Here is a 26,897-nt window from a genome sequence, read left to right on the forward strand (position 1 = left end):
GAAATTTACGAGAATTACACGTAGCGTACTACTAGACTGTTTGTGCCAAGACTTTTCGGTCGGGTTTCCAAATAAGGCGATAGTAATTGCTTTAGCAGAGATTAACCATATGATGTTAAGCATTCGCTCTTTGAAGCGTGTACGGCCACTGGCCAGCGACAAAGTCGCCTCGTTTTGCGAAAGTCCACACCCGGACGATCAAGCATTTAAGTTAATTTGTTAAAATGTATATTTACTTGTACATTTATGTTTACAGAATTATTATTTACACTTTCATACATTTTGGCTTTTTTTTTCCACAAGTAAGTTGTGTCCGAATCTGCTGCTCTTCATCATTCACTTGCATTTACCTAAAGTATTCTAGCATCTGTTTGGTTAGTGTTAGTCAGCTGATAGGGGATCCGAAAGTGAAGTTTAAATTTAAGAATGAATCGGTCTCCATCCTGCCTTTTTTATTTTATAAACAGTGTCCCATTAACCACCAACGAATCCTCACATGATTAGACTATAGCTACTCTACGTGTATTTCTCGTAAGTTTTTTTCTTGCAAGTCTGCCACCTTATAAAGTCGCAAATTTAGTTTTTTCTTGCGAGTTTTTTTCTCGGAATATTGCCCCCTCTCTAAAAATATATGTACATATTTATACGTGGCCCAAATACGCCGTCGCAGTTTTCTAAATATTTACATTCAAATATTTTATTACTGATTAGCTGAGCTGGAGCCTATCCCGCTTAACCGCCCAACGAACACAGGTCACTTGGACAAAGCATTTTCCATCTAAGCGTTAAATTTATCTAACATGGATGTTCTTTGAGTGTGGAAAGAAAGCGAAGTCTAACATGCAAGGTTTTGTCAGGAGAATGTTTTTGAAAGGAGAAACAGCCGGGATTCCATAATCCAAACTCAGAACTGTGGCGTGAAAACCAAACCACTTGGCAGTGGCTACCATTTAAATGTCATTATTATTTTCGGGTAAAATGTAAGTACAATCAGCAAAAACTCGACAATTCACCGTTGTGAAATCAAATGAATGGCGTTTTGACTTTTTTTTTTCATGGGAGTGCCCCCTGCCCCGCCCTGGTAGAAGCAGCACGCGGCTATTCTCGCGAGATCTATGCATGCCCTCCCACTTGTTAGTTCAAGATGGAGAAGTGAGTGCAACACGCATTTGAGGTAAGCACACATATTTCTTTAGACTACTGTCGCGGCGGGTTTCTAAGGCAGCTGGCAACATATTTTTTTCTATCTGTAAATAGTTGTGTTGAGAAACTCCCTCTATTTCATCCCAGAGGCCACAAGGGTGTTTTAAGGGCTCGTAGACGGTGGCTCTAGCGCCTAAAGCGCCATTTTTAATGTAGCTATGATCCCACTGATACAGCATTGTGCCGAGCTTTCGTTGCTAGCTTAGCAAGCCACTTACAGGCTACAAGCGACAGACTAGCACCTACTGATGTTAACTTCGTCTGCGCCGGTCACGGCTACAAACTCACTTTTTATGGTCAGTAATCGCTCCGCTCTCTTCAAACGCACAGATGATCAATGGGTGGGGAAAATAAATGTTCAGACTGGTATCCGGGTGCTTATTTGACTTTGTAATCTGTAGCCGTTAGCAGTTAACCCCAAACATTATAACTGGTGCCGAGATGACAGGCATTATTTTTTAGCTAATAGTTCATCACTGTAACGCACTGTATAAAGACGGCTATGTTTCACGTTACGATACATTTGGATTAAAAGCGAGCTGCTTACCATTTGAATTTTATCATTCTACCAGCCAGGCAACGTTATTCTGTTTCACTCTTTGGTGACCCGAAGAAACGATGTTGCATTTATGTTGCGTATGTTAGTACAATCATAGTATGCTTTAATGAAAGCTCTAATACTCATTTCTGGTCAAATAAATAAAAACACACCACAATAATTTCCCGTGACTGACTGATTGCAATAAGAATGCCTTACTGAGAAAGTAGGCCACATAATTAAGAATGGCTCGTCCCATGAGATGAACTTGATTAAACCGCAAATTTGCTGAACACGCCATTATTTGTCATTTGCCCAGTTTGTTATCATAATCAGTGGCAAGTTCTCAGCCAGTGTTTCCCAACATTTCATGAGCCTGGGCACATCAATTTTACATTAGAAAATGCTGACAGTACACTACCAAACACTAATGCCACAAAAAGTGTATACATTCAAATACAACTGTCTTAGTTACACAACTGCACGCTATGGTAAAGTAATCATTAGCGAGTTTAATGTAGCCAACCTTCGCTAGTTGCGCCTAATTGTAATCCCTCCACAGGATAGACAGCCGCCAAAACAGTGTTGAGACATAAGTGTTGATGGCCTCAATTGAGCTGGCGCTCAGCACCAGAGAAGCTGATGTTTGGCCAGTTAACAGCCAGTCAATTCTAGTGTTCATCACTGACTTTCATGTCACGTAACAGACCAGGCCCACCTTTAACCCATTAAGACCTCAAATGCCTGCCAAGACATAGACATGCCTCTAAAACCTATGGGTATGAGTGACTTTAGACTCACCCCTGAAAACCTGCAGTTTTTCTGCAAATTCAACAATATTGTCATTGCCTACTATATAGATATCTCAGCTCCTGACGCAGACAGAAACATAATTCCCAAAACATTTCAGGGCTTACACCTGTGGCGTTATTATAAACCTTCAATATTTTTTAAGAAAATGAGCTAAAGACTGTGTCACATGTGCGGGTATATTTACCTTCAACACTGGAGCGCAGTTGTATAACCTCCGGGAATCGAGTCGAAATTTTCAACATCCTCATTGTTTGTAAACATATTTCTTAACAATATGTCACCGTCGACTGGTTACACTGATTTGAAATCCCCCCGCGTCATCGTCAAACGCCGTCATTTATTTCATAACTCCTGCGACTCTGCATCAGCCATGAATGCTTGGATAAAATTCCAAGACATGCTACGAGGCCCACGTCACCCTCTCGTGTATATTCTGATGCATGAAGAGGCCCAAGAATTGGTCAAAAACAAAATGACGTATCTACTCTCCCGGCTTTAAAGGTCGAAAAGCGCTAGAGCGCTCCCGGCTTTAGTGGTAGAAATGCGGTAATGCACTCCTGGCCTTAATGGGTTGAAGGGCACTCACACACAGATTCACTGTCAAAAATGTCAGATACCATAGTGTAGAAGGCGAGGATAGTGACCCTAAGTGGATATCTTGCCTGTTTGTGTTATGGTTTTACAAGGATCCATCATTAAGCCATTTTGGGTGGTTACATAAGCCATGTTGATGTTGTGATGATACCGGTATATGGTATAATACGTGAAGTTTCAATGAGTTTCATATTCAGCATTGTTATGCTGCATTCAAGCCATTAAGAAAATATGACTTGTGTTTCCCTTTTTTTTTTTTCATCTTATGCTTTTTTTCCTTCAGTATAAAATCTAACATAAAAATCTTTATTTAGGAAAGTTATTTTTGTAAACAATGTATTAACAGTTGACCCCTGCTATTCACAGGCAATAGGGATCAGGCCGGCCAGCAAATAGTGAAAATTCACAAGATAACACAAGTTCTGTAATATATTGTCAATTGACCTTTATTGTCATTAAAAAAAAAATCTTTCTTGACACCAAAACAAGGGTCTACACAGCTTAATTCTGCACTCCAATTTTGCAGATGTACAAACAAATGTTGGCAAAAATCACACATGATTTGATTAGACAAAATACCATTTATTAGATGACTGATTTGACCCGCAATGTAGTACTCAGCTGCAGAGAACAAATGTCCATTATGTCTCATACTATAAAGAAAACAATTTAAAGGAGGCGTCTATGCTAAGTTGTGGTGCTCATTTGTTCCAGCGAAGTCTGTGGACTCCTTGCACTATGTCCGTGACATGCTTGTGGTCTTGCCAGTGATTGGCAAATTGTCAAGTCAATGTTATTGCTTCGTTCACAACAGTGGGAAAATGAACAGACAGGAAATAAGTCAATTGAGTAGGCTAACGGACATTTTGGCAAGATCAAATTCATGTTACAGCTAAGGGCTTCTGGCACCCACTCACCTACACCTGAACACAAATATTGTCAAATGGGATCCCCCCGGCTTGCAATACTCATCATTTAGAATCTGAAAATGTAGGCTAACCCCACAAGCCAGATTGCTAATTGTGATTCACCCAAGGGAGTTCTTCACATGATCAATCTAGAACTGCACTCGTTAGATCCGTTCGGGGAAAGGAGGGACTTGCTGTACAATACTTCGAGCTAATTGGACGAAGCGGTATCTTGTGCACGCTTTTTTTGACCAATCACAGCAACGGATGAAAATATCGTCTTTGGTCTAGTCTTGGGGGGGGGCACAAACATTATTACCAGATGAAAATGCATGAGTGCCTCTCGCTGTTTAACATTCAACAAGGAAACAGTGAGCCATTCTGTGAGAACAGAATTAATTGCAGCGTCCATTTGTCTGTTAGGTTTGTTTGTTTCAAGTGTTGTTCCGATACCGATAATGGTATCGGCAGAGGCCCCGATACTGCATTAAAACGGTGGTATCGGTGAGTACTAACAAGTAACATGCCGATACCATTAATTCCGATGCTAATATAGGACGTTGGATGCAGCATCTTGTGTCTTGCTCGTGCTCGGCATTCACTGATGTGTGACATGTTCGATGCATGTCGAGCCAAGATATCCTATTGGCCCTTGAATGCTCTGGACCAAAACGTAGGTATCAATATGGCATCGGCCGATCCTGCAAAGATGGGTATCGGTATCGGAGGCCAAAAAAACGGTATTGGAACAACACTATTTGTTTCCCCCGGCGTTAGCGCTTCCTGGTTTGGTCACACACAGCTGCATGTCCGACCTAAAAAAGGTTGGTTGCGAACGTATCAGCGGGAGCAGTAAAGATGCGTTCTTGTAGTTTTTGTGAACAAATACCGCGAGAATTCAGCTTGCCGGCAAGGTTAAACGTATGTCACACTGTTCACAAAACGTTTTCTCTTGTGCTGTCGAACTTTCAAATGGACGCCATGGCGACATTGCTGCTGGCGTAGTTGTTTCATTCAAATGATGATGGTAGAGCTGCACGATATTGGGGGGAAAAAAACAGGAAATATGGGTGTTGAATATTGTGATATTGAGATATTTAGCATGTACCTGAAAAAATAGCATTTTTTAGTATCTAATGAAATAACTGCTTTTTTCATGTGGCAAAATAATCAAGCTCAGTGTATTCTTAGCTAATTGTAATAACTAGAATTTTGTGATGGTATATGGCCCTAGGTACTATTCGAAGCGATGCAAATTTAAGGTTGCATCTGATTGGTCCAAGTCAGTTTTTAAAAAATACAATTTCCAATTGTTTCAAAGGAGAATTCCAACCACTCACATTTACCTATAAGTACTTATTACACTTACATTTTACAGTTGGGGACAATTTCTCTTGAAATGACTCCGAATAGTGCGTCTAATCAGAGCCTTGTCATTATAGTATTCAGTTTTTGCACACTACCCACATAGGCGCTGTGGTATAAACACGCGCGGGCAACATCACTCGTGGTTAAACACACACGCACGCACGCACAGACCATACGAACGATCACGGTTCTATGCCGAGCCTGCTGAGCCCGTTGCTGTCGCTCTTGTGTTTTTCTTCCGAGCGTCAAGCGAGAAGCCCAAGTGTGTGTCAGTCAGTGTGACGACAATGATTCAGCGAGTTGCTCTATGCGTTGGTGCTGCTCGCTAGCAGTAGCTGGCCATCTTAGCTAGCGCGTGCTACGGCAGTCTGATGAGTCAGGGTAAGAAACTGAGCCATGGCAAACGCCGGACATATTTCACCTAACCCGCATGTAATCGTCGCGGCCACCCGAGCACTGTTGTTGCCGTGAGGCGAGAATGGACCCGAGAAAGAACTGCGGGCTTTTTTCTCGGCCTGCGCAGCCCCGACCTAAATTAGGAGGGTGTCAGGTCAGGATGTTGTGCTGAATCTCCTAGTTGTGGATTGACAGCTGCGATTCGGATGGCTCAAAAGATACGGTTTTATTTTAGGCCCAAGATCGTTTCCGGGCTAAGCACACGCTCGTCCTTTGTGTGATTTGGCCGATTTGTACGCAGTCTTGGATGATTTGGGCGCTTTGAAGTGTGTATCTCGACACACTTGAAAGCGACACAAGCTAACAGCAACTCCGCAGCGAATGTTTCGCCGTGCGCTTTTTATTTATTGCTCGTGCTTTGAATGTGGATGTGGACTTAGCTCCTACCAAGTATGTTTGTCGTGCCGGATGTTTTTATAACACGCTATACATTTGCAAGGGTAACGTGGCCGCCGTATACGTTCGCGAATTCATAATAATTGTCAGGCTGGTGTTAGCATGCTACTTAGCTACGTAGCCACCTAGCTCCAACTTTAAGATGTCAGCGTTTAGTGTTTGTGATTGCGGTGGTCAAGTCAGCTGTGGACTAACCATTCAGTTTAGAATCATACCACTCGGACAGGACAATAAACGTTATTTGAATTCCGAGGCCAGTCGAAGGCGACGTCTCGCGTCTATTTTACCGGTCGCCGTGTGCTCCTAGCTTGTCACCGGCTAATGGACTCTGGGAGTTTGCTTTGTGATGACTCCCAACAGTCACTTATAAACTTAATTACGTTTTCTCATAATTGTATGTGTTGCTTAAGTACACATTTCCCTTGACAACACTGCCCCTGCCAGTTGAGTGGTTTGTAAACATTCTAGAATTACCTGATTGTTTTTCTAATAAGTCTTAAGATGTATGCTACAGTCGAACAAGACATAATCAAACAGTGCAATAATTGTGTACAGTTCAAACCTGCTGCTAAATGTTTTTGGTTTGCTTTTTGCAATACTCTTTTAGGTGAAGTGACACAAACATGCCGTTAAGTGGCCGTTTTCAAACCATCTGTACGTATACCTGAAATTACATACATTGTAGCAAGATTGTGTAAAAAACAATAGGTATGTATTAATATGTATTGTTTTCAACAGGAGCTTCTAATAAACACCAACCATGAAGGTGGACAGAAGCAAGTTAAAGAAAACCCCTACAGAAGCTGTGAGTATGCTTGATTATTTGTGTGGGATAATTTCTAGTAATACCGGTCGGTGTTGACTGAAATTGAGATATCTGCACTAAGTGTCAGAACTACATCATGTTAGACGTACAGCATAGCGATCTAATATTTTCATAGGGCGAAATGATCATATGTCAAATTTTTGGACTGTAAGTCACTCTGTAGTATGTCACACCATTAAAAAAATAAATCATGAAGATAAAAGCATATATACTTGACTCCAGACTCTAAATCACATTTTTGGGGGAAATGTATTTTAAAACAGTCGTTCTTTGAATGTGACCGCCGGTGGTAATGCATTACTATACTACTACTACTACTACTACCTTCATCTTCATCATCTTGCTGTTTTTGTTCTTCAATTTTTTTTCTTGTACTTCTACTTATTCTAATTTAATTTATTTTGTTTTGTTAGCCAATACTTTTGGTGCATTACCACCTCCAGATTCTGGCCACCGGCAGTCATGCACCAAAAGTATTTGCTAACCACCAAAAAGAAAGTCACCACAAGTTAGTTGATAGACATTTGGGCTGTAGTGCCGAACTCTAATTTTAATATACAAGACCAGCCAAACTATGGGGGGAACTCATAATCTGAAAAATATGGTGATTATGCTGTTTGCAGCTTCATAGTAAAACAAAATGAATCTTCTGATTAAGTGTTTGCCTTTGGGAAACAAACTGGAACCTCGACTTCTGAGAGTTGCAGAGATTCTTAAACTGTTCCCTGCCAAACCAAATCCTTAGAGGCTGAGCTCTTCCAGTTGGTAATAGTTAATTTACATTTCCGCTAGGGATAAAGCGGTTTGCACTTTACCAATGAGATGAATTAATGATACTTGTTTAGCAACTCAAAACGATGTCACGACAGTGAACCGTTCGTCTGTGACATGTCTGTTGGGTCCAAATCGGGTTACGACCATGTAGTCTTAGCGCGGCACAACAGGAAGACTCAGACTTTCCCAGATGCAGTCACGGCGGGTGGTATTCACCTCTTGGTGTCCAGACTGCACGTAGATTGCACTTGTGCCGCTTGTTGACTAGCTTGTGGGAGCACGTTGCTCATAAATAAAAATAAATAAAAAATATTAACAATATATGATATTATTACTGTAGGGCAGGGAAAGCAATGCATTACTTCTGGGTATCCCAGACTTCAGCTCTCAAGTATAGGGATAGAGTACCGATAAATAATCTGTGCTGATATTGGGCATTTTGATGAATATCGGCATCTGCCTCTTTTAAAATCTGACGGCTGATATAACCTAAAACAATTTTAATCTCATGGGGCTACTTATTTAAAATTTCAGTTAACTTTATAAGAGATGCTGCTAACCCTGGAACCTTCTGAACCAAATAAATGTGAAAGTTTAAGATTTCAGGTATTTTTACATTTTGGGGAAAAAATATTTACTGTAGAAAACTATAGAGAGCTATGGTACTTGTTTAAGTTTCCAATTACCTTTTTAAGACGTACTAATAACCTTGGGAGCTTTCTGAATCCTTCGATAGAAATTGAAACGGCTGCCAATTGTCTAAGATAGAATAAATAAATAAAACGTATACATTTTGAAAAGTCTTAAAAAATGTTCAATAAACAAGTTTTAAGACATTACAACTGAGTCAAGATTGGCGTTTGTATTTTAAAAAAAGGTTGATGCCAATAACCCCCCCCCCTTTTTTTTTTTAAACTGAAGATGAATATCGGCTTCAAATATTGGTTATCGGCCTCCTTGACTACTAATAATCAGCATTGGTATCAGCCCTGAAAAAAACATATCGGTCTATCTGTCCTGAGGTACTAAACACAGCTGGTTCTGGAGCATTAAGCAGAAATGTTTAACAACTGAATGAAATTACTTATTGGCAAAAAAAAACTTTTTTTAAGCTTTAACATAGCTAAAGTAAAGTTAGAGCCTTGATTGTGTTCATCTTGAAATGCAGCTTCGAAATCATATTGCTACAATATATATTTTGTTTAAAATGGCATTTTGTGTGTACTAGCCTAATGAAAAATATTAGTTTTTGTTCATTGACTAAAATCTATTAGAATTGAAGAACAGTCAAAAGTTAGGATTTACTTAGCTTGTTTTGAAGAGTTGCACCACTATTGAATATACTATATAATTGCCGGCGTAGTCAAGTTAGTTTTCTTTGCCTTTTACATGCATGAAAATCACGTTGGTTAATACTCTGTCCAAATGTACAGTACATGTTCCATCTTTAACTTTGTGCCTTTTCCAAATGTACAGCCCGCTGACTGTAGGATACTCATAGAGAAGCTGAAAGAATGCTGTGATTATCAATTGCTCATTGAACTACAGCAAATCAAGACCTGGAATATTGGCAAGGTAAGTCTCAAACTGTCATTTCTTTGGAAAGCGAAAGGCCAAACTGAGTTGCATTCCATGAATTTCATAGTGTGGGTACATTTTAGAAACTCATTTAATTTGTTTCATTTCGACCATTGGTGAGTCAAAGGTTGTAAAACTCTTTCTTGTCTTTTCTTGATAGTGCGAGTTGTACCACTGGGTGGATCTGCTGGACCGCTTCGATGGCATTCTGTGTGATGCAGGCCAGACAGTGGAGAACATGTCATGGCTGCTGGTGTGTGACCGGCCAGACAACAGTGAGGGCAAAGCCTTGCTATTGGCAGTGCTCAATTTCACGGCTTTGCTCATTGAGTACAGCTTTTCCCGGCATCTTTACAGCTCCATAGAGGTAAGTTTTGATTGGAAAATTTTGAACGGACACGGACAGGAACTTTAATTTCATGATCAATCTGTTACAGAAATTCAGACTAAAACCCAATTGTAGGAAAACCTAAGCAAATTTTCTGTTGGAAATAATGTAAATCCAATTAATCTAGTCGGGAATCTACCTTTTTAAATGTAGTTTTACATCCAATTTGAAATAAAGTATTAATGACTAATTATGAGGATAAATTATAATTTTACTCACTTAACCTTCATTGAAAACTCGTGATGGCGTATAGATGACTGTGATGAGGGGAGAGGAAGGGAGCCATTTTTTTTAATCTTGCGACTTTCTTTTTTGAATGGCTGTATCATGTTTTTCACCTTCTTTATCAAATGGTTGGCACGCTAAAATTTCTGTTGCATTGCATATAAAGGGTTCAATAGACGGCAAGGCGTAATCCACGATTCAAGTGTTCATATAAAAATCGAGGCGTAATCCACGATTCAAGTGTTCATATAAAAATCGGAAAGACAAACATCCTTGCATGATCATTTGGAATCTGGTGTGTATTGTGACGCATCTTAGCTTCCAATCTTTTAATCACTGCTTTGTTATTGTAGGCCAAGTCTAGCAATATTTCAAGATAAACTGGCATTCCAACCCCTACCGTTACCACGCATCATGCACATGTTACAATAACACATAAGAAAAACTATTTGCTTATCTGTTCCTCCTTTACAGCACTTAACAACCTTGCTGGCGTCATGTGACATGCAAGTGGTCCTGTCTGTGCTGAACCTCCTGTATGTGTTCAGTAAGCGGTCTAACTACATCACAAGACTAGGATCTGACAAAAGAACACCTCTCCTGGCACGTCTGCAACATCTGGCTGAGGTTGAGTACATGTTAAGATTTTTGTTGTTGTTTGTTTTGACAGGATGATTTAGTTTGTGCCTTGAGTAGAAAACTAATATACAGTTTTTTTCTCTTTGGGCTCCTCCGTAGAGCTGGGGAGGAAAAGAAAATGGCTTTGGCCTGGCTGAGTGCTGCAGGGATCTCCTTATGACGGTAAATTTTTGTAAATTATCAATTTCATACATGCTGTTTTACGATTTTGCCTTTATAAACATAATATATTTTGTTTAACCACAATTTATAACCCCCCCACCCGACTGCCTCTCCCAATGGTGCTTGACCAGAAGTATCCGCCCAGTGCCACCACACTGCACTTTGAGTTTTATGCTGAACCAGCTCCCGAGGTCAAAGTGGAGAGGAAGGTAAAGACGAATTAATGCTTTGCAATACTATTAAACATTTCTGAGATGCCTTGGTCAATTTTAACCATATCTTTAAATATTTGATCTTCAACAGACAAGCAGTAACACACTACACTATATTCATATTGAGCAACTTGACAAGGTATGCACTTACTGAATTACAGAATCAACACAGTAGTGATAAAGTAGAACTTCATTTTAAACATGGTACTTCCTTTTTCTCTTTCAGATTTCAGACAGTCCATCTGAGATCATGGAGTCACTCACAGTCATGTACAACATACCTAAAGACAAGCAGACACTGCTTTTCACACACATTCGTCTGGCTCATGGTTTTTCAAATCACAAAAAGAGGCTGCAGGCCGTGCAGGCCAGACTGCACGCCATCTCGATACTGGGTGGGTTATCCCTTCAGATTAAGAACCGTGTAAATGGACCTCAGTTTATAATTGCACCCTTTTTCTTTGTTTTTGCAGTGTATTCAAATGCACTTGGTGAGTCCACTAACAGTATTCTGTACAACGGCTTGATAGAGGAGCTGGTGGATGTATTACAGATTACAGACAAACAGCTTGTGGTAAGTGACAGATGGCTTTGTATGGTATACAGTGATGTCTTGAGATGCTACTTTGATTTGTTACGTGTCCATGCGCCAAAGTCATATAATACATGTATCTCAAAACGTCACTCTACAGTAATCTAGTATTAGTTGTTTTTTAGAGAGGTCTAAGAATATTAGCCTGTATGTTGTCTCTCTGCATGTGTTGCTGTCTTTGGTGTTTCCCATTATGTGTAAGCTTTAAGATTGCAAACTGTAAAGCGAAATTATGTGGTTGTTTTAAATACACAAATTTGACAGTAAATGTTTTTTTGAATCATGACAACAACAATAATAGTAGTAATAACAATAATAGTTCACTGTGTGCCAAACTGCTGCTGAGTTGAATTGCGTTCACTAGGACTACCATGCTTGTATCCCAGATTTTGGTTTGCAAAGAAAAAAAAACTCATATCTCAGAACTCTTTTGTCATGTCTCTCGTTTCTCAAGGCAACACTGTATTATTTTTCTCATGTAACGCCTCTGCCAAGACACGCAGGGATTGATAAATTCAGCTTTAGTTTGAAACACGCTGTTTGACTTTCAGGATATCAAGGCTGCATCTCTGCGCACTTTAACATCCATTGTCCATTTGGAGAGAACGCCCAAGCTTTCCAACATCATTGACTGCACCGGCACCGCCTCCTACCATGGCTTCTTGCCTGTGTTGGTGCGCAACTGTATACAGGCAATGATTGGTGAGTGTCCTTTTTGGTAGCAGTTGCGTTGACATCTCATACTAAGGCGTCTTAATTTTTAACCTCTCATTCTCAGATCCTTTGATGGAACCTTACCCGCATCAGTTTGCCACTGCACTCTTTTCTTTCCTCTATCATTTGGCCAGCTATGATGCTGGAGGTGAAGCCCTTGTCTCTTGTGGAATGATGGAAGCACTCTTGAAGGTAGACACTGCTGCTGTGTACCTACATCTCTTATCAAAGCCGTTCCCCTTTTTACGTCACGATTTGACTTTGCAGGTGATCAAATTTCTGGGAGATGAGCAGGACCAGATCACTTTTGTAACAAGAGCAGTTCGGGTCGTGGACCTCATCACCAACCTTGACATGGCTGCCTTCCAGTCACACAGTGGCCTTTCCATTTTCATCTGCAGGCTAGAGGTTGATACCCACAAGTTTGACATGTAGTATCAGTGAAACCTTAATATCCATACTTACCCATTCCCTTCTCCGGTATTTGTCTCGCGTAGCATGAGGTGGACCTGTCGAGGAAAGAGTGCCCATTTGTCATTAAGCCAAAGATGCGAAGGCCAAGGCCTGCTGTCGAGTCTGAAGACATGGACACAGACATGGAGAGTAAGTCATCTACAATGAATCACTTTCCAAAATGGAATATAGAAGATCAAGATATTGATGATTTGACATTTGAATTTAACATAACATGCTAATAGATTATAATTAAAATTAAACAGCGTCTGAGGTTGCCATGGAAAGCAGCCCTGGGCCATCAACATCTTCTGCTTCCAGACCGGAAGTGGAGCAGAAAGCATTGAGCAGTACTACAAACACGCCCCGTGCAGGTAGACACACAATACATTGTAAAATAATATACAATACAATATAATGTATGCACTTTTGAAATATTAAAACTATTTGTATGACCTTTTTTGCAGGCGTGCAATGTATTCCCCAAAGGGCAGCTCTGTTAAAATCAATGCTAAATTTCCTGAAGAAAGCCATCCAAGACCCTGCCTTTTCTGATGGCATCCGCCATGGTGAGTCATCCTCTTCATCCAAAGCCACAGATCAAGGCATTCTGAACTTGGCATGGGCTGATTTACCAGTTTGATGGTTTTCCGTGGTTTTAAAAAGTTTAAATAAGCACAGAAGAAGGTGCTAACTCCAGATTACTTACTCTGATACTTTTTTTTGTCAATATGCATCGCCCTTTAAAAAAAAATGGCAGCTGGTACTAGTTAACCTCAAGGACAACATACACTACTCACAAAAGTTGGGGATATTTGGCTTTCAGGTGAAATTTCAGGATGGGCCTAAAATGCATTCAAACGTTTACAGGTGAACTTAATGTGACCTTCTCTGAGCTTTCGAATGCATATGTCCAACTGTTAAATGTTTCAGTACTTTCTGCACAAGTTGCTGTTCTCTAAGGAGGAGTTAACGGCAAAATTCACAAACGACAATGCTCCAGCTCATGGAGGGGACTGGTGTCCCTCAAATAGAATGGCCTGCACTTTCTCCAGACCTGAAACTGATTGAAAACCTGTGGGAGCAGATATGTCGCCATGTTAGAGGCTGGAAACTCTGCACCCCAGAATCTCAATGACCCGAGAGCTGCCCTTCAAGAAGAGCAGCCCTCCTGAGCCATGTCTCAGTCGACTTGTGAACAGCATGAGACGTCGTTGTCAATCTGTAATTGATGCTCAATGGCACATAACGAGTTATTGAGACGTTGACATTTTTGGTTGTGGTGTAACCACCATTTTTGTTAACTTTTCTTTCAATTAATTGTTTGAGATGAGGAAATCACCGGTGCATCATTCTACTTAAATGTCCTACTTTCATGATGTGATATCACTGTAGTGTTAACTTTTGTCATTTTACATAAATTTCACCCGAAAGCCAATTATCCCTAACTTTTTGTGATTGGTGTAAGTAGCGTATGGATCTGTTCTAAAACTTTTTAAAAAGCTCACCAGTGATGTGGAGACACACTGACTAAGAATTAAAACAAAAATAATTGTAATATTTATTTTAACATAACATACTAAATATTCTACTTTTTATTTAAACATTAAAAATAGATTGTGTTCAGTGGAAAAAAGGCTGTTTTTAATTTACCCATCTATTAAAAAAAAAAAATTACTTGCATGCAGTTTTCTGCTGATGATGTTTGTGATCATGTTTATTTTTTCCTACAAGTCATGGATGGATCCTTGCCTACCTCACTCAAGCACATCATCAGTAATGCAGAATATTATGGACCATCACTGTTCCTTCTTGGTGAGTTCTTGTTTGCACTTCTGAAGGCGTTTTATGATGAGAGACGTAGAATCTCCTGGAAAATACGTTGTTTGTGTTGCCATTTTACTGCTTGTTTTAAAACCATAATAATGCTGTTTTTCTTTCTCCTGTCTCTTTGGGTTTGTAGCAACCGAGGTTGTGACGGTGTTTGTGTTCCAGGAGCCATCCCTGCTCTCCTCCCTGCAGGACAACGGTCTCACTGATGTTATGCTCCATGCCCTGCTCATCAAAGATGTGAGTTTTGGCAACTTCCTTTGAGAGAAAAATTAAAAAAAAAAAATACCTTCGTTACCAGTTAGGTTAGGCTCTAGAGCCTCTAGCAAACTTAAAGATGCTCAAAATAACTGGGATCACATTGTCTTTGCGAGTGCATGCAATAGTTGAGTTGATGTCCTTTACTATGTGTTTGTAATCTTTCACTTTATTTAGGTTCCTGCTACACGTGAGGTCTTGGGATCGCTCCCTAATGTGTTCAGTGCCTTGTGCCTGAATGCCCGAGGACTCTTGTCCTTTGTTCAGTGTCAGCCCTTTGAGCGCCTCTTCAAAGTGCTTTTGTCCCCTGACTACCTACCTGCCATGCGACGGCGACGCAGTTCTGATCCATTGGGTGAGTTCTCCTCTGACGCTATTTGTTTTTGGTGCTTTAGTAGCCTGCTTGAGTGATACATGTGTCTCCCTCTGCAGGGGACACTGCATCAAATTTGGGAAGTGCTGTAGATGAGTTAATGAGACACCAACCAACTTTGAAGACAGATGCTACTACTGCAATCATTAAGGTAGTTTTGAGTTTTTCAGCTTTCTCCTTTGTCAAATCATTCTGCCGATGCATTCTAATCCAAGTTAAATTCTTGTTTTAGTTATTGGAGGAGATATGCAATTTGGGCCGAGCTCCAGAGTATGTCTGCCAGAAACCATCTATCCAGAAAGCTGATGGTACTGTGGCTGTGCCACCAGCACGCTCAAGCCATGCTGCTGAAGAAGCGTCAAGTGAAGATGAAGAGGAAGAGGAAGCCCTCCACACATTTAGCCAGCAGCAGGGGGAAGCAGAGAGCAACAGACAGTCAGTGCCACTTGATTGGTTTAAATTTCAGTTTGTACTTATTGTTTGTCACTCGTTGTCATTATACCATGTACCTTCTTTCAGGGTGGTGGGAACTGAGGAGCGGATACCTATTCCTTTAATGGATTACATTTTGAATGTGGTTAGTGTTGAGACTTTGGTACAATCTTGTTTTTTTGTTTTTTTTTACTGTAAAACCATTGTTGAAGTGTAATGCCTTTTTTTCTAGATGAAGTTTGTTGAATCCATACTTAGCAACAATACGACGGATGACCACTGTCAGGAGTTTGTAAACCAGAAAGGGCTGCTACCTCTGGTCTCTATTCTGGGCTTGCCCAACCTGCCCATAGATTTTCCCACCTCAGCAGCCTGCCAAGCTGTCGCTGGTGTGTGCAAGTCCATTTTGGTGAGTAGAATATTAACTTGATTTACTTTCCTCCTTTTATTTATCAGTGGCATCCAACAATTGAACCATTTTAACTGGCATCCTGAGCATACTTCCTCTTGTCATTCTATTTATGAAGACTCTCTCGCATGAGCCTAAAGTACTTCAGGAGGGATTGTGCCAACTCGACACTATTCTAACATCTCTGGAGCCCCTACATCGGCCAATTGAGGTTCCCGGTGGATCTGTTCTTCTGAGGGAGCTGGCGAACGCTGGCCACGTTACTGACGCCACACTGTCGGCTCGTGCCACGCCACTGCTACATGCACTTACTGCAGCGCACGCCTACATCCTAATGTTTGTCCACACTTGTCGCGTAGGACAGGTAAATATGGATTTTAGAGTTTATTTGGTCACTTTCCCTCTGTGATGTTTACCAAGCTGTTCAGTGTAGTGCCCCTTCCCCTACACCAGTTTATTCAGCTGTTTCAATAGCAAACTGTGTTTACTGTATGAATTATGTTTTGATTTTGTGTTTGTGTAATAATGTCTCTGAATGTGTCTTATTTGTCAACAGAGTGAGATAAGAGCAATATCAGTAAATCAGTGGGGATCCCAATTGGGTTTGAGTGTTCTCAACAAGCTGAGTCAGCTCTATTGTTCACTAGTGTGGGAGAGTACTGTTTTGCTCTCCCTTTGCACACCTAACAGGTATATTTACTATTAATTATCTCCTTTAATGTATCATTGCGCCCACTATTGCCAGTCTAAGTCTTTTGTCTTTAACAGTCTGCCTCCAGGCTGTGAGTTTGGACAAGCGGACATGCAGAAACTCTTACCCAAAGAGGAGAAACCTTCTACTAGTGCTGCAACTACCACAACCCCTGGCTCCAGGAGAACAGGTAACATAGTAATTTAATTCATCTAAAATTCAGTTTTTGTGTACATCTTAGAAACACATTTTGTCATCTACCTTTATCAATAGAGTCTGAGGTGGTAGAGCCTTCCAGTAGCGGACTATTGGAAGGCATGGGTTTAGATGGTGATAGCTTGGCTCCCATGGAGACAGATGAACCCACCTCAACAGACCCTAAGGCCAAGTCCAAGCTTACCCCGGCAATGGCCACACGCATTAAACAAATAAAACCCCTGCTCTCAGGTGAGTCCTTTTTCATAGCGCATACTAAGTTTTGTATCCAAGCTTCTCAACAGTTTGAGCTTTACTGCAATAAGTACCGTATATAATCTTTCACTAACATCTTTTCTGTCTTCAGCATCATCCCGTTTGGGGAGGGCACTTGCTGAGCTGTTTGGCCTGCTCGTGAAGTTGTGTGTTGGCTCCCCAGTGCGTCAACGTCGGTCCCACCATGCCACAAGCACAGGCACGACACCCACGCCTGCTGCCCGAGCCACTGCCTCTGCTCTTACAAAGCTCCTCACCAAGGGTCTGAGTTGGCAGCCCCCACCCTACACGCCGACACCTCGCTTCAGGTAAGACATTTTTCCTCACACATTATGTAGCTTAACAAGTGGTTATTGAGTTAAGTGTTCTTGTGCTCACAGGCTGACATTCTTCATCTGCTCTGTTGGCTTCACATCTCCTATGTTGTTTGATGAGAGGAAGTATCCGTACCACCTCATGCTGCAAAAGTTTTTCTGCTCAGGTGGACATGATGCCTTATTTGAGTAAGTTATTTGAGCAAAGAGCTCAATCATATTATTGAACTGAATGTATTATCATGTATAACATGAATTTCAACGTTTGTGTTAACTTTTTTTTTTTTATTATATATAAAGGACATTCAACTGGGCCCTGTCAATGGGTGGAAAGGTTCCTGTGTCTGAGGGTCTGGAGCATACTGAGTTACCAGATGGGACAGGGGAGTTCCTGGATGCTTGGTTGATGCTGGTGGAGAAGATGGTAAATCCAAGCACTGTGCTGGACTCTCCACATTCCCTGCCAGCAAAGATGCCTGGGGTCACACCAACCACGCCCCAGTTCAGTGCACTTCGGTTCCTCATAGTAACCCAGAAGGTAAGTTTACCTTAGCTGTGTAATGCAAATAATTCAAATTTTAAGTACCGGCTCACATATACCTTTTAACTTGAATAAAATTACACATCATGTTAGTGTCAAAATATTGTATAAGAAGGTAACAATATTTTCTGAGTGCAGTGCTTCCGCTAAGAATTTTGTCAACAATGGCGCTCGACGCGGGGGGGGGGGTGTTGTATATAATGTAAGTTATACGCGCACCGCATTGCGCACATGCTTGTTAAAACAAACGGTATGCTCCTGTTGTGCATGCAGGAGCAATACAGTGAGTTCGGTAGTACATTATTCAACAACCAATTGAACTGCAGGAGACGGGTTACACAGTCTGGTGTTTTATTTTATCTCTTTTTATTCACTTTCTCGTTTAATCTCCACATTCGATTACATACAGTATCAACTCGATCTCTTCCGCCTTTACTCCCTGCTTGCGTGGCAATGCGCTCCAAAGTCACACGTCATACGGAGCCCTTCACAGTGACTCGAGGAAGCAGCCAACCAGGAGCGTGAAACCCACCCACCAATCAGAAACGCATGTTGGCACAGCAAAATTTGCCCCGGTGTTTGACTGGAAGGATAACGTCTCCGGAACTCGGTGCACACAGAAAGTGCACTTTTCTTTTCTTTTTTGCTGGCTCGGAGGAGCGAGCGGTGGGTCGGATTTAGGAGCAGCGCATCGCCACTGCTGAACGAATATAATGGAAACGCTGCAGTGAGTTACAGGTTTACAGATCTGTAATCCATTATCATCAAAATTACAAGAAATAAAAGTTTGCAATATTTCACTCTTTATAATTAATCTATATAAAATAGATATTTCACATTCTTAAATGACCGACAAAAGTATGGAACTTTTCACAGTAGCAAATTTTTTTAGTCGTATTGTTGTGGTCATTGATATTCACTTAAAAGCACATAGAAGCTACCAATATTCACCATCCATCCACCCTTTCTTTATACCGTTCTACCTCACAGCGGTCACAAGTGTGTTAAAGCCTCTCCCAGCTGATTTCGGGCCAATGGTGGGGTACACCCTGACCTGATCGGCAGCCAATCTCAGGCCACAAATTGACAAAACAAAACAGTCACACTCGCTTTCACGCCTTGGGAAAATTTAGTCTTCAGTCAAAACCTACACAGGCACGTGGAGAACATACAAACTCACAGGAAGGCTGGTGCCTGGATTTGAACCTCCCAACTTTTGCACTGTGAGACAGTGCTAACCAGTCCTCCACCACGTCCTCATCAGTCATGTACAGATATCGTACAATCCATACTAAAATATTATTTTGACTTTGTGCCAACAGGAAAAATAAGTTTTTGTGTCCAAATGTTGATGTTGATAACCAACGTTAAGTCCTGCCCTTTTAGGCTGCATTCAGCTGCATCCGTAGCCTATGGAACAGGAAGCCACTGAAAGTTTATGGAGGCCGGATGGCTGAATCCATGCTGGCCATCCTTTGCCACATCCTTCGGGGGGAGCCAGTTATCCAGGAGCGACTGGCCAAGGAGAGAGAGGGCACAGTACGTCCAGATGATGAGGTGGCTCCTCCTTCTCTGGGTCAAAGTGGAGCTCCAGGTGTATCTACAACCAGTGGAGAGACACCAGCAGCCACTGCACCACCTGGTGGAGTGCCAGCTGTGGGATCGGCTGAGGAATCAACCAATTCCGCTCCTAGACGTGAACCCCAGGTTAATCAGGCGCAGCTTACACAGGTATGTCAGATTTTATTCTGGAGGCACTTTGAGTCAGCATGCAAGTAGGAAGTTCAAATCTGGAATTCAGATCTTGTGTGTATAATTTTGTGACGTTAGATACTCTTCACAGTTTGTGAGCAATCATTTTTCATGTTTTACATTTCAGCTGATGGATATGGGTTTCTCAAGAGAGCATGCCATGGAGGCACTTTTGAACACGAGTACCATGGAGCAAGCCACAGAATATCTTCTTACACACCCTCCTCCTCACCTAGGGGGAGCAGTAAGGGTAATCTTTAGGCACGAATAACAAACTTTTAAAGTCATCATCACTCAAACTAAGGCCACTGGCAATCTCTGTTGTTGATCTAGGATCTTTCCATGTCTGAAGAGGACCAAATGATGAGAGCAATTGCTATGTCACTAGGCCAGGAGGTCAGCATGGAGCAACGCTCCGACTCCCCTGAGGTGTGTCTTTCACGCTGTCCAAATTGTATTTAATACCTGAGAATTAGCCGGTAGAGGAAATGTCATGAATGTGTAACCTTAACAAGTTGCTGATATGTAACCTTAACAAGTTGCTGATAAAATGATCACTTAGGAAGCAGCACGTCGTCGCGAGGAGGATGACAGAAGAGCCAGGGAGCGAGCAGAGGAGGAAGAGGCACGCTGCTTGGAGCGCTTCATGGAGGCTGAACCCCTTGACCCACAGGAGTTGCATACATTCACAGACTCAATGCTCCCTGGCTGCTTCCACCTTCTGGATGAGCTGCCTGACACGGTCTACCGGCTCTGTGACCTGCTGATGACTGCGATCAAAAGGAGTGGCCCTGAGTACAGAGATCTTATCCTTGGCCAGGTCGTCGACCAGGTCAGTAATTTCAATCTTAATGATTTTTTTACACTTCGAGTTTTAGTTAGTAGTTCTAACTTTGTGTTCCTGAGTACTTTCTTCAAGTATCTAGAATGCTTAGGGCAGAAAGGCACGACTTTAGGTACAGGCTTGACTCAAATTCATTTATATAAAAAAAAAAAGAAGCTATTTCAATAGTTAAGTCATTCACCCCCCACCCATTTTCACTGAAGCAATCCCCTTCGCTCCCGGCTGTTTTACTGGATTTTGACTGATTTTGCAAGGCCCACTGAATATTGTGTTCTATTGCTATAAAAACATGGAACATACCAAAAGAAAGATTAGAGTGTCCTCTTTTAAAAAAACTACATTTCTATCTGTTTTGCAGCAATTAGCATTGGAATATAGCTAAGTTACATCATTATTCACAAATCTGTTTAAAACACTGAGGAAAATAGCTTTTTTGCAACATGACCCTGGTTGATCTCTTATACTCTGCTGCCACCTGCTGGCCGTTTTTTTTTTTTTTTTTTTGTAATAACTACTATTGCGGAAACATGAAATATTGTTTCATGAACCAATATTTTATGTTTCCGCAATAGGCCTACTAGTGTCGGCTAGCTGTGTGCTATGCTATTATCGATTATCCTTGGACCTTGGGTTAAACCATACTCCCGTAAAAAAGAAGAAATTCATGAACATAGCGATGTCCGTTTCATGTACCACAAATCTTGTGTTGGATTAATAAAGACATGGCAGCGATGAGCGATGGCTCAGGACGCGATACGTCATGAAACCTGAGAACTCGCGCTACCCGCTGCAATTTGATTGGCTGCAGCGTACGCGTCTGGAAGGATATAACACATATTTAGGCGCCGCCGTAACCATGGACGGCGCCGTAATGGATTAGCGCTCATAAAGAGAGGGAAAAGAGTTGTGTGAAAGGACCGAACAGAACGGGGACGGACCGAACCAAAACTATTTAACCGATCGGATTTAACGTTTTTCAAAAAATATTAATATATATATATATTTTTTTAATAGGTGTGGGATGCAGCTGATGTGTTGATCAAGGCAGCGGTGCCTCTCACTACTAGTGACACAAAGACGGTGTCTGAATGGACTAAACAGATGGCCACACTCCCCCAGGCATCAAAGCTGGCCACTCGAATTCTGCTGCTCACGTTGTTGTTTGAGGTAACTAGATTATTTTTACAGCAGTGCAGCTAATTCTATATCTCAGGATTCTCTCTCTCTCTTTTTCTCTCTGAAGGAGCTGAAGCTCATGTGTACCACAGTAGTAGAAAGGAGTGGCATTCTGGATTTGTTGATTAAGCTACTGGAGGTTGTACAGCCCTGTCTGCAGGCAGCAAAAGAACAGAAAGACATACAGACGCCAAAGTGAGTTTCTAAGGGCTCCAAATACCCTGTGACCTAAAGAATTACTGCATAACACAAACACCCCTATTTCTGATAACACAAATGCTGAATCTTGCTCATGTTTCTACATTTACTATGCTCACTATCTGCAGGTGGATTACACCAGTCTTGTTGATTATTGACTTTTATGAGAAAATGGCAGTATCTTCAAAGCGCAGATCACAAATGAACAAGGTAAAAGTCAGTTGCTTAATAAATGTTTGCCAGGTCTGATATTAAGCCCTTTTTTGGTAGGGCCACCATGAGCCAAGTTGTGGTGGGTCTGCCAGAACAGACACTGCCCCTTCCACCGATTTAAGCAAATACTTAATGAAATTCATAATTATGTATGTAGCCCTAATTGTTTGAAATAGTGACGCCTGTAGTCTCAGCGGCCAAAACCCATCCAAGTATGTATTGTGCAATGTGCATTGAATGGGGGAGGTCAAATGTGCGCAGCAAGGGTAAAAAAAAAAAAAAGAGGGGGGGATGATTGGTCAAGTAGATAAAACTCCAAATATTTAATATTAGATCTTAAAAAAGCAAAAGTGTTTATTTCATTACATTTATTACGTTTGTACTGGACTGGTTGGGTCAAATCTGTGAGCTGTGGGTGGCCCACCAATTGTGTGTTTTCCCCGGGCCACCGTTAATGTCGGACCCTGCATAATTAAAGTAAATGTGAGCGTTGTCAATCGTTCAGTGTTGTGTACATCTCTACATACTACTAATACCATGCACTTTTAATTTGTCTTAAGTATCTTCAGCCTAATGGGAATAACTGGAGATGGTTTGATGACCGCTCAGGCCGTTGGTGCAGTTACAGCGCTTCCAACAACAGCACTATTGACTCTGCATGGAGGGCTGGGGAGAGCAGTGTTCGCTTCACAGCTGGACGCAGACGATATACAGTTCAATTTAACAACATGGTGCAGGTATATACCAACACAATGTACAAGAAATGGGATGACTTATTTTGAGCTTTAATAAGGGTTACTTTTTAATCTAACTACAATAATCCTTGGTATAGGTTAATGAAGAGACTGGTAACCGGAGGCCAGTGATGTTGACTGTTCAGAGAGTTCCACGCTTGCCCAAAGCAACTAAGACGGGATGCGTCACAGACTCTGAGAGAGAAGAGGGTGACAGGTGCAAAGTAGAAGAAACTCAGACTGATCTTGACACTGGGACAGCAGTGGAAATGAGTGCCCCCAAGGATGTTTCCAGCCAGCTTAAGGAGGTGACCTCTGGCTCCGCATCTTCCCAGGAGTCTGACTCTTTGCAAGCCTCTGATATTGTAGGCCTGAGTGACGACATGACCACCGTTCTCATTCGCGCTTGTGTCAGCATGATTAGTGTCCCGGTAGACCCAGACACCCTCCATGCTACATTGCGTCTCTGTTTGCGTTTGACGCGAAACCACCACTATGCCATGATGTTTGCTGAGCTGAAGAGCACTCGAATGATTCTTGGGCTGACACAAACCTCTGGTTTCAATGGCTTCACACCTCTTGTTACCCTGCTCTTCAGACACATCATAGAAGATCCAGCTACTCTTCGACACACTATGGAAAAGGTTTGAGTGGTTATCGTGCTTAATTTTTTCCCAATGAATAATATATTTTGTAAATGGAGTTGTGTAAAAGTGTTCATCTGTTGCTACAGGTGGTAAGATCTGCAGTGACTAGTGGAGCAGGTAGTACCACCTCTGGAGTGGTGTCGGGCAGCCTAGGATCAAGGGAAATTAATTATATCTTGCGTGTCCTGGGCCCTGCCGCGTGCCGTAACCCTGAGTGTTTTGCTGAAACTGCCAACAATTGTGTCCGCATTGCTCTGCCTGCACCTCGTGGAGCTGGCACAGGTGGGTGTATTATGATTTCGATGAGCTGCCAGTATATTTTCCTGACCTGTATTCATTGTTTGTTTTCTGTGTTTCCATAGCCTCTGACGACGAGTTTGAAAACCTTCGTATTAAGGGGCCAAATGCTGTGCAGCTGGTGAAAACAACTCCTCTGAAATTGTCCCCACTACCTTCTATTCCTGAAACTATCAAGGAGGTCATATACGACATGCTCAATGCCTTGGCTGCGTATCATGCTCCAGAAGAACGTAAGATATTTCATTGGTTGATCTAGAGCTGCATCAAATTATTGAATAGCTCAAATAATTCCATTACAAACCAAATCTAACCAAAATCTTTGCCTCGAAGCTTCAGTGATAATTTTTCCAAATAAGCTATTGTTTTTCCAGACTCAAGTACTTTTTAAAAGAAACAGTGCGTTGTCTTCTTCAAAGCAGAGCGCGTTTACAAAACTGCATGCTTACAATGGCCAACACAGAAGACATAAACATTGTTAGCTAATTTAATACAGGCTACCACCTGTAGTTTTGTTATGCCCCCACAAGCAGTCAAGGATAGACACAGCCGCCCGCCAGTGCACTACAAAAACACAGAAAACAAAAACACATAAATACATAAGTTTAGCGCATTCATTCATTATCTGAATCATACCTTATATAACATGAAACCCAAATGAATCAATGTGTAGACCCGGTGCATTCTAGTTAACCTGCGCCATCCATCCAAACATCCAAAATGCAACCATAAGGTCAGGCCTATACCTTTTAAAGTCCCTCAGATTCAGTCTCAGATACTGCAGCTTGCATGCATAATGTGTAGTACTAATGCAAAATTGTTCTTAATTTGATTAATGAATTGATGGCATGATCGGTAGACTCTGAATAATTCATTTGCTGCAGCCCTAGTCTAATCACATTCAGTGTCAGTCATTTGAACTTGTTAGTTACACATTTTGTTATTTTTGTGGTTGTAGCTGAACGTCCAGAAGAACGTGTGACAGCTGTTCCTGGTGGCCAGGACCTGTGCCAAATATTGCAGGATGTCGGTGATGATGTTTACCAACAGTACCGTCTCACTCGACAGGGCAGTGACTTTGACTCCCAGCCTGCATTCCATATCAATGTGAGTTTTGTCAAGTCCCGTTGTTGTTTTGATAAGTACCATTTCAGATGGTGCAGTGATAACCTACAGATAATAACGGGTACCCTTTTTATAGACTCAAGTTTTTGCTGCGGATGGAGCTGTAGCAGAATCGTCCCAGTCTGGCACACCGCAAGGAGAAGGTGACACTGCTCTACACTAACTTTTGCACTGGTAGCACTAGAAAGTTGGTCGCACTAGCACAGGATTTTGTCACACCCCTTCTTTGGGGAGAATACAGCATGACAATATTTGCTAATGTATAGTTCTCTTTATAGGCATACTGTTTTATGATGTAAGGGTCACCGGTGATGTAAGATATATTTGGAAAATACTAATGTAAATATTATTGTTCCACTAATAGGGGCCAGCTCTTATAGTATAGGGAGAGATTTCTTAAAAAAAATCCAAGAATTGATTTGCGATTTACACTTTCAAAAAAGTGTTTTGTGTGCATTTAGGATCACTTGTCATTGTAAACTTTAAATTTGACTTTTGAATTGTTGAAGACTGCAAATGTCGGACAATTTTCAAGGTACTCACAAGTTGCAAGCATTCCACAAAGATGCAGTGTTGCTGTCTCCAGCACGAGTCAGCTCCTGTTTTTCGTTTAAAAATTTGAAATTCAGAAAGGACAAACGAGCCTTTATCTGATTTTGTATTGCTTCCCAAAAGCTTGCTTTCCCTTAAAGCCAGATGACGTTCTCCTTCTGCTGCTATTTCTTCTTCTATGCCACTGCAGCAGGTGAAGAGGTAGAACACAAAGGTCTTCTGGGGGAAGACAATGCAAGCTCTAAATGCTTCCAATTAGCAGCTTGTAAGGGTTTACATCTGTACTGCCTGACGCGGAGTGCACTCCAGCACTCTTATTTTGTGGCACTATGAATAACCGAATAATACAATATAAATAATTTGTGAAAAACGGTCGAAGTGGAGCAGAGCGTGGTCGGAGTGTAGAGGTGTTTCCTTATGGCCAAGGAGATGGCGTTCTCTCATGACACTAGGACCGTGCAGGAGGAAAAGACAATTATTTTCAACCATGTTTTAAACGGTGAGACTGCAGAAAGGAGCATTATGCTAGTGCGACCAGATAAAATATTTACCAGCACACACTGAAAAAGTGGTCGCAGTGTCAAACCCTGGATAAAAACATGATTTATAATAGTAGTCTCAAAAAGTAGCATTAAAAAAAAAATCATACAGACCTTTTAGATCAGAGGTGGGCAATCTCGGTCCTCGAGGGCCGGAGTCCTGCAGGTTTTGTAGGTTTCTCACTTCCAACACAAGCTGATTCCAATCAACAGGATCGTTATCAGGCTTATGCAGAGCTTGCTGATGAGCTGATCATATATCAGCTGTGTTGGAGAAGGGCAACACGCAAAACCTGCAGGACTGCGGCCCTCGATGCCCACCTCTGTTTTAGATGGTGTCATTTAATTTTCGCGAGACTTAATATATATTGCATGAATGTCTGTAGCCTCCACGCCTGAAGAGATGCGGGAGGAAAAGAAGGAACAGGAGGGAGAGAAGAGTACCAGCTCAGAGGAGGCTAAAGCCGCAAAGGTGAAGGCGAGCAAACCTCTGATGCCTACCTCCACCATCCTGAGACTACTGGCTGAATTGGTGCGCTCCTATGTTGGCATTGCCACACTAATTGCCTCTTACTGCTACACTGCAGGACAGTCAGAACTTATTAAGGAGGTGGGTACAACATCTGCGTGGTTTGATAAAACACTTAGTGGTGTCTATCCGT

The 26,897-nt window shown here is 41.6% G+C and overlaps 1 protein-coding gene across 12 annotated transcripts in view; it reads left to right on the forward strand.

Annotated features, from left to right (window-relative positions):
• Positions 1-1,077: 1,077 nt before the first annotated feature.
• Positions 1,078-26,897, forward strand: part of huwe1 (HECT, UBA and WWE domain containing E3 ubiquitin protein ligase 1) — a 42,398-nt gene continuing 16,578 nt past the window's right edge. For 4 of the 12 annotated variants that reach the window (XM_077572288.1, XM_077572332.1, XM_077572253.1 and 1 more), the window contains exons 1-44: positions 1,079-1,174; positions 6,884-6,930; positions 7,015-7,081; positions 9,353-9,451; positions 9,615-9,821; positions 10,542-10,694; positions 10,806-10,868; positions 11,000-11,077; positions 11,172-11,219; positions 11,307-11,654; positions 12,224-12,374; positions 12,451-12,578; positions 12,654-12,794; positions 12,884-12,989; positions 13,106-13,213; positions 13,307-13,408; positions 14,574-14,654; positions 14,803-14,909; positions 15,105-15,282; positions 15,360-15,451; positions 15,533-15,735; positions 15,820-15,877; positions 15,965-16,141; positions 16,260-16,505; positions 16,698-16,831; positions 16,910-17,022; positions 17,106-17,279; positions 17,395-17,611; positions 17,684-17,806; positions 17,918-18,155; positions 19,545-19,889; positions 20,038-20,160; positions 20,244-20,339; positions 20,473-20,742; positions 21,769-21,921; positions 21,998-22,125; positions 22,257-22,338; positions 22,902-23,078; positions 23,174-23,719; positions 23,809-24,004; positions 24,085-24,252; positions 24,978-25,126; positions 25,221-25,287; positions 26,622-26,845. In XM_077572288.1, coding sequence (XP_077428414.1) covers positions 7,037-7,081; positions 9,353-9,451; positions 9,615-9,821; positions 10,542-10,694; positions 10,806-10,868; positions 11,000-11,077; positions 11,172-11,219; positions 11,307-11,654; positions 12,224-12,374; positions 12,451-12,578; positions 12,654-12,794; positions 12,884-12,989; positions 13,106-13,213; positions 13,307-13,408; positions 14,574-14,654; positions 14,803-14,909; positions 15,105-15,282; positions 15,360-15,451; positions 15,533-15,735; positions 15,820-15,877; positions 15,965-16,141; positions 16,260-16,505; positions 16,698-16,831; positions 16,910-17,022; positions 17,106-17,279; positions 17,395-17,611; positions 17,684-17,806; positions 17,918-18,155; positions 19,545-19,889; positions 20,038-20,160; positions 20,244-20,339; positions 20,473-20,742; positions 21,769-21,921; positions 21,998-22,125; positions 22,257-22,338; positions 22,902-23,078; positions 23,174-23,719; positions 23,809-24,004; positions 24,085-24,252; positions 24,978-25,126; positions 25,221-25,287; positions 26,622-26,845 — 6,642 coding nt within the window. In that variant the 5' untranslated portion in view covers positions 1,079-1,174; positions 6,884-6,930; positions 7,015-7,036. Of the gene's footprint in view, positions 1,175-5,661; positions 5,806-6,251; positions 6,271-6,883; positions 6,931-7,014; positions 7,082-9,352; positions 9,452-9,614; positions 9,822-10,541; positions 10,695-10,805; positions 10,869-10,999; positions 11,078-11,171; positions 11,220-11,306; positions 11,655-12,223; positions 12,375-12,450; positions 12,579-12,653; positions 12,795-12,883; positions 12,990-13,105; positions 13,214-13,306; positions 13,409-14,573; positions 14,655-14,802; positions 14,910-15,104; positions 15,283-15,359; positions 15,452-15,532; positions 15,736-15,819; positions 15,878-15,964; positions 16,142-16,259; positions 16,506-16,697; positions 16,832-16,909; positions 17,023-17,105; positions 17,280-17,394; positions 17,612-17,683; positions 17,807-17,917; positions 18,156-19,544; positions 19,890-20,037; positions 20,161-20,243; positions 20,340-20,472; positions 20,743-21,768; positions 21,922-21,997; positions 22,126-22,256; positions 22,339-22,901; positions 23,079-23,173; positions 23,720-23,808; positions 24,005-24,084; positions 24,253-24,977; positions 25,127-25,220; positions 25,288-26,621; positions 26,846-26,897 lie in introns of those variants that run through there. The other 8 variants (XM_077572339.1, XM_077572347.1, XM_077572297.1 and 5 more) reach the window with 6 other exon arrangements.

This window comes from Vanacampus margaritifer, chromosome 1, assembly GCF_051991255.1.
Source record: "Vanacampus margaritifer isolate UIUO_Vmar chromosome 1, RoL_Vmar_1.0, whole genome shotgun sequence".
Classification (NCBI taxonomy): Eukaryota; Metazoa; Chordata; class Actinopteri; order Syngnathiformes; family Syngnathidae; genus Vanacampus; species Vanacampus margaritifer.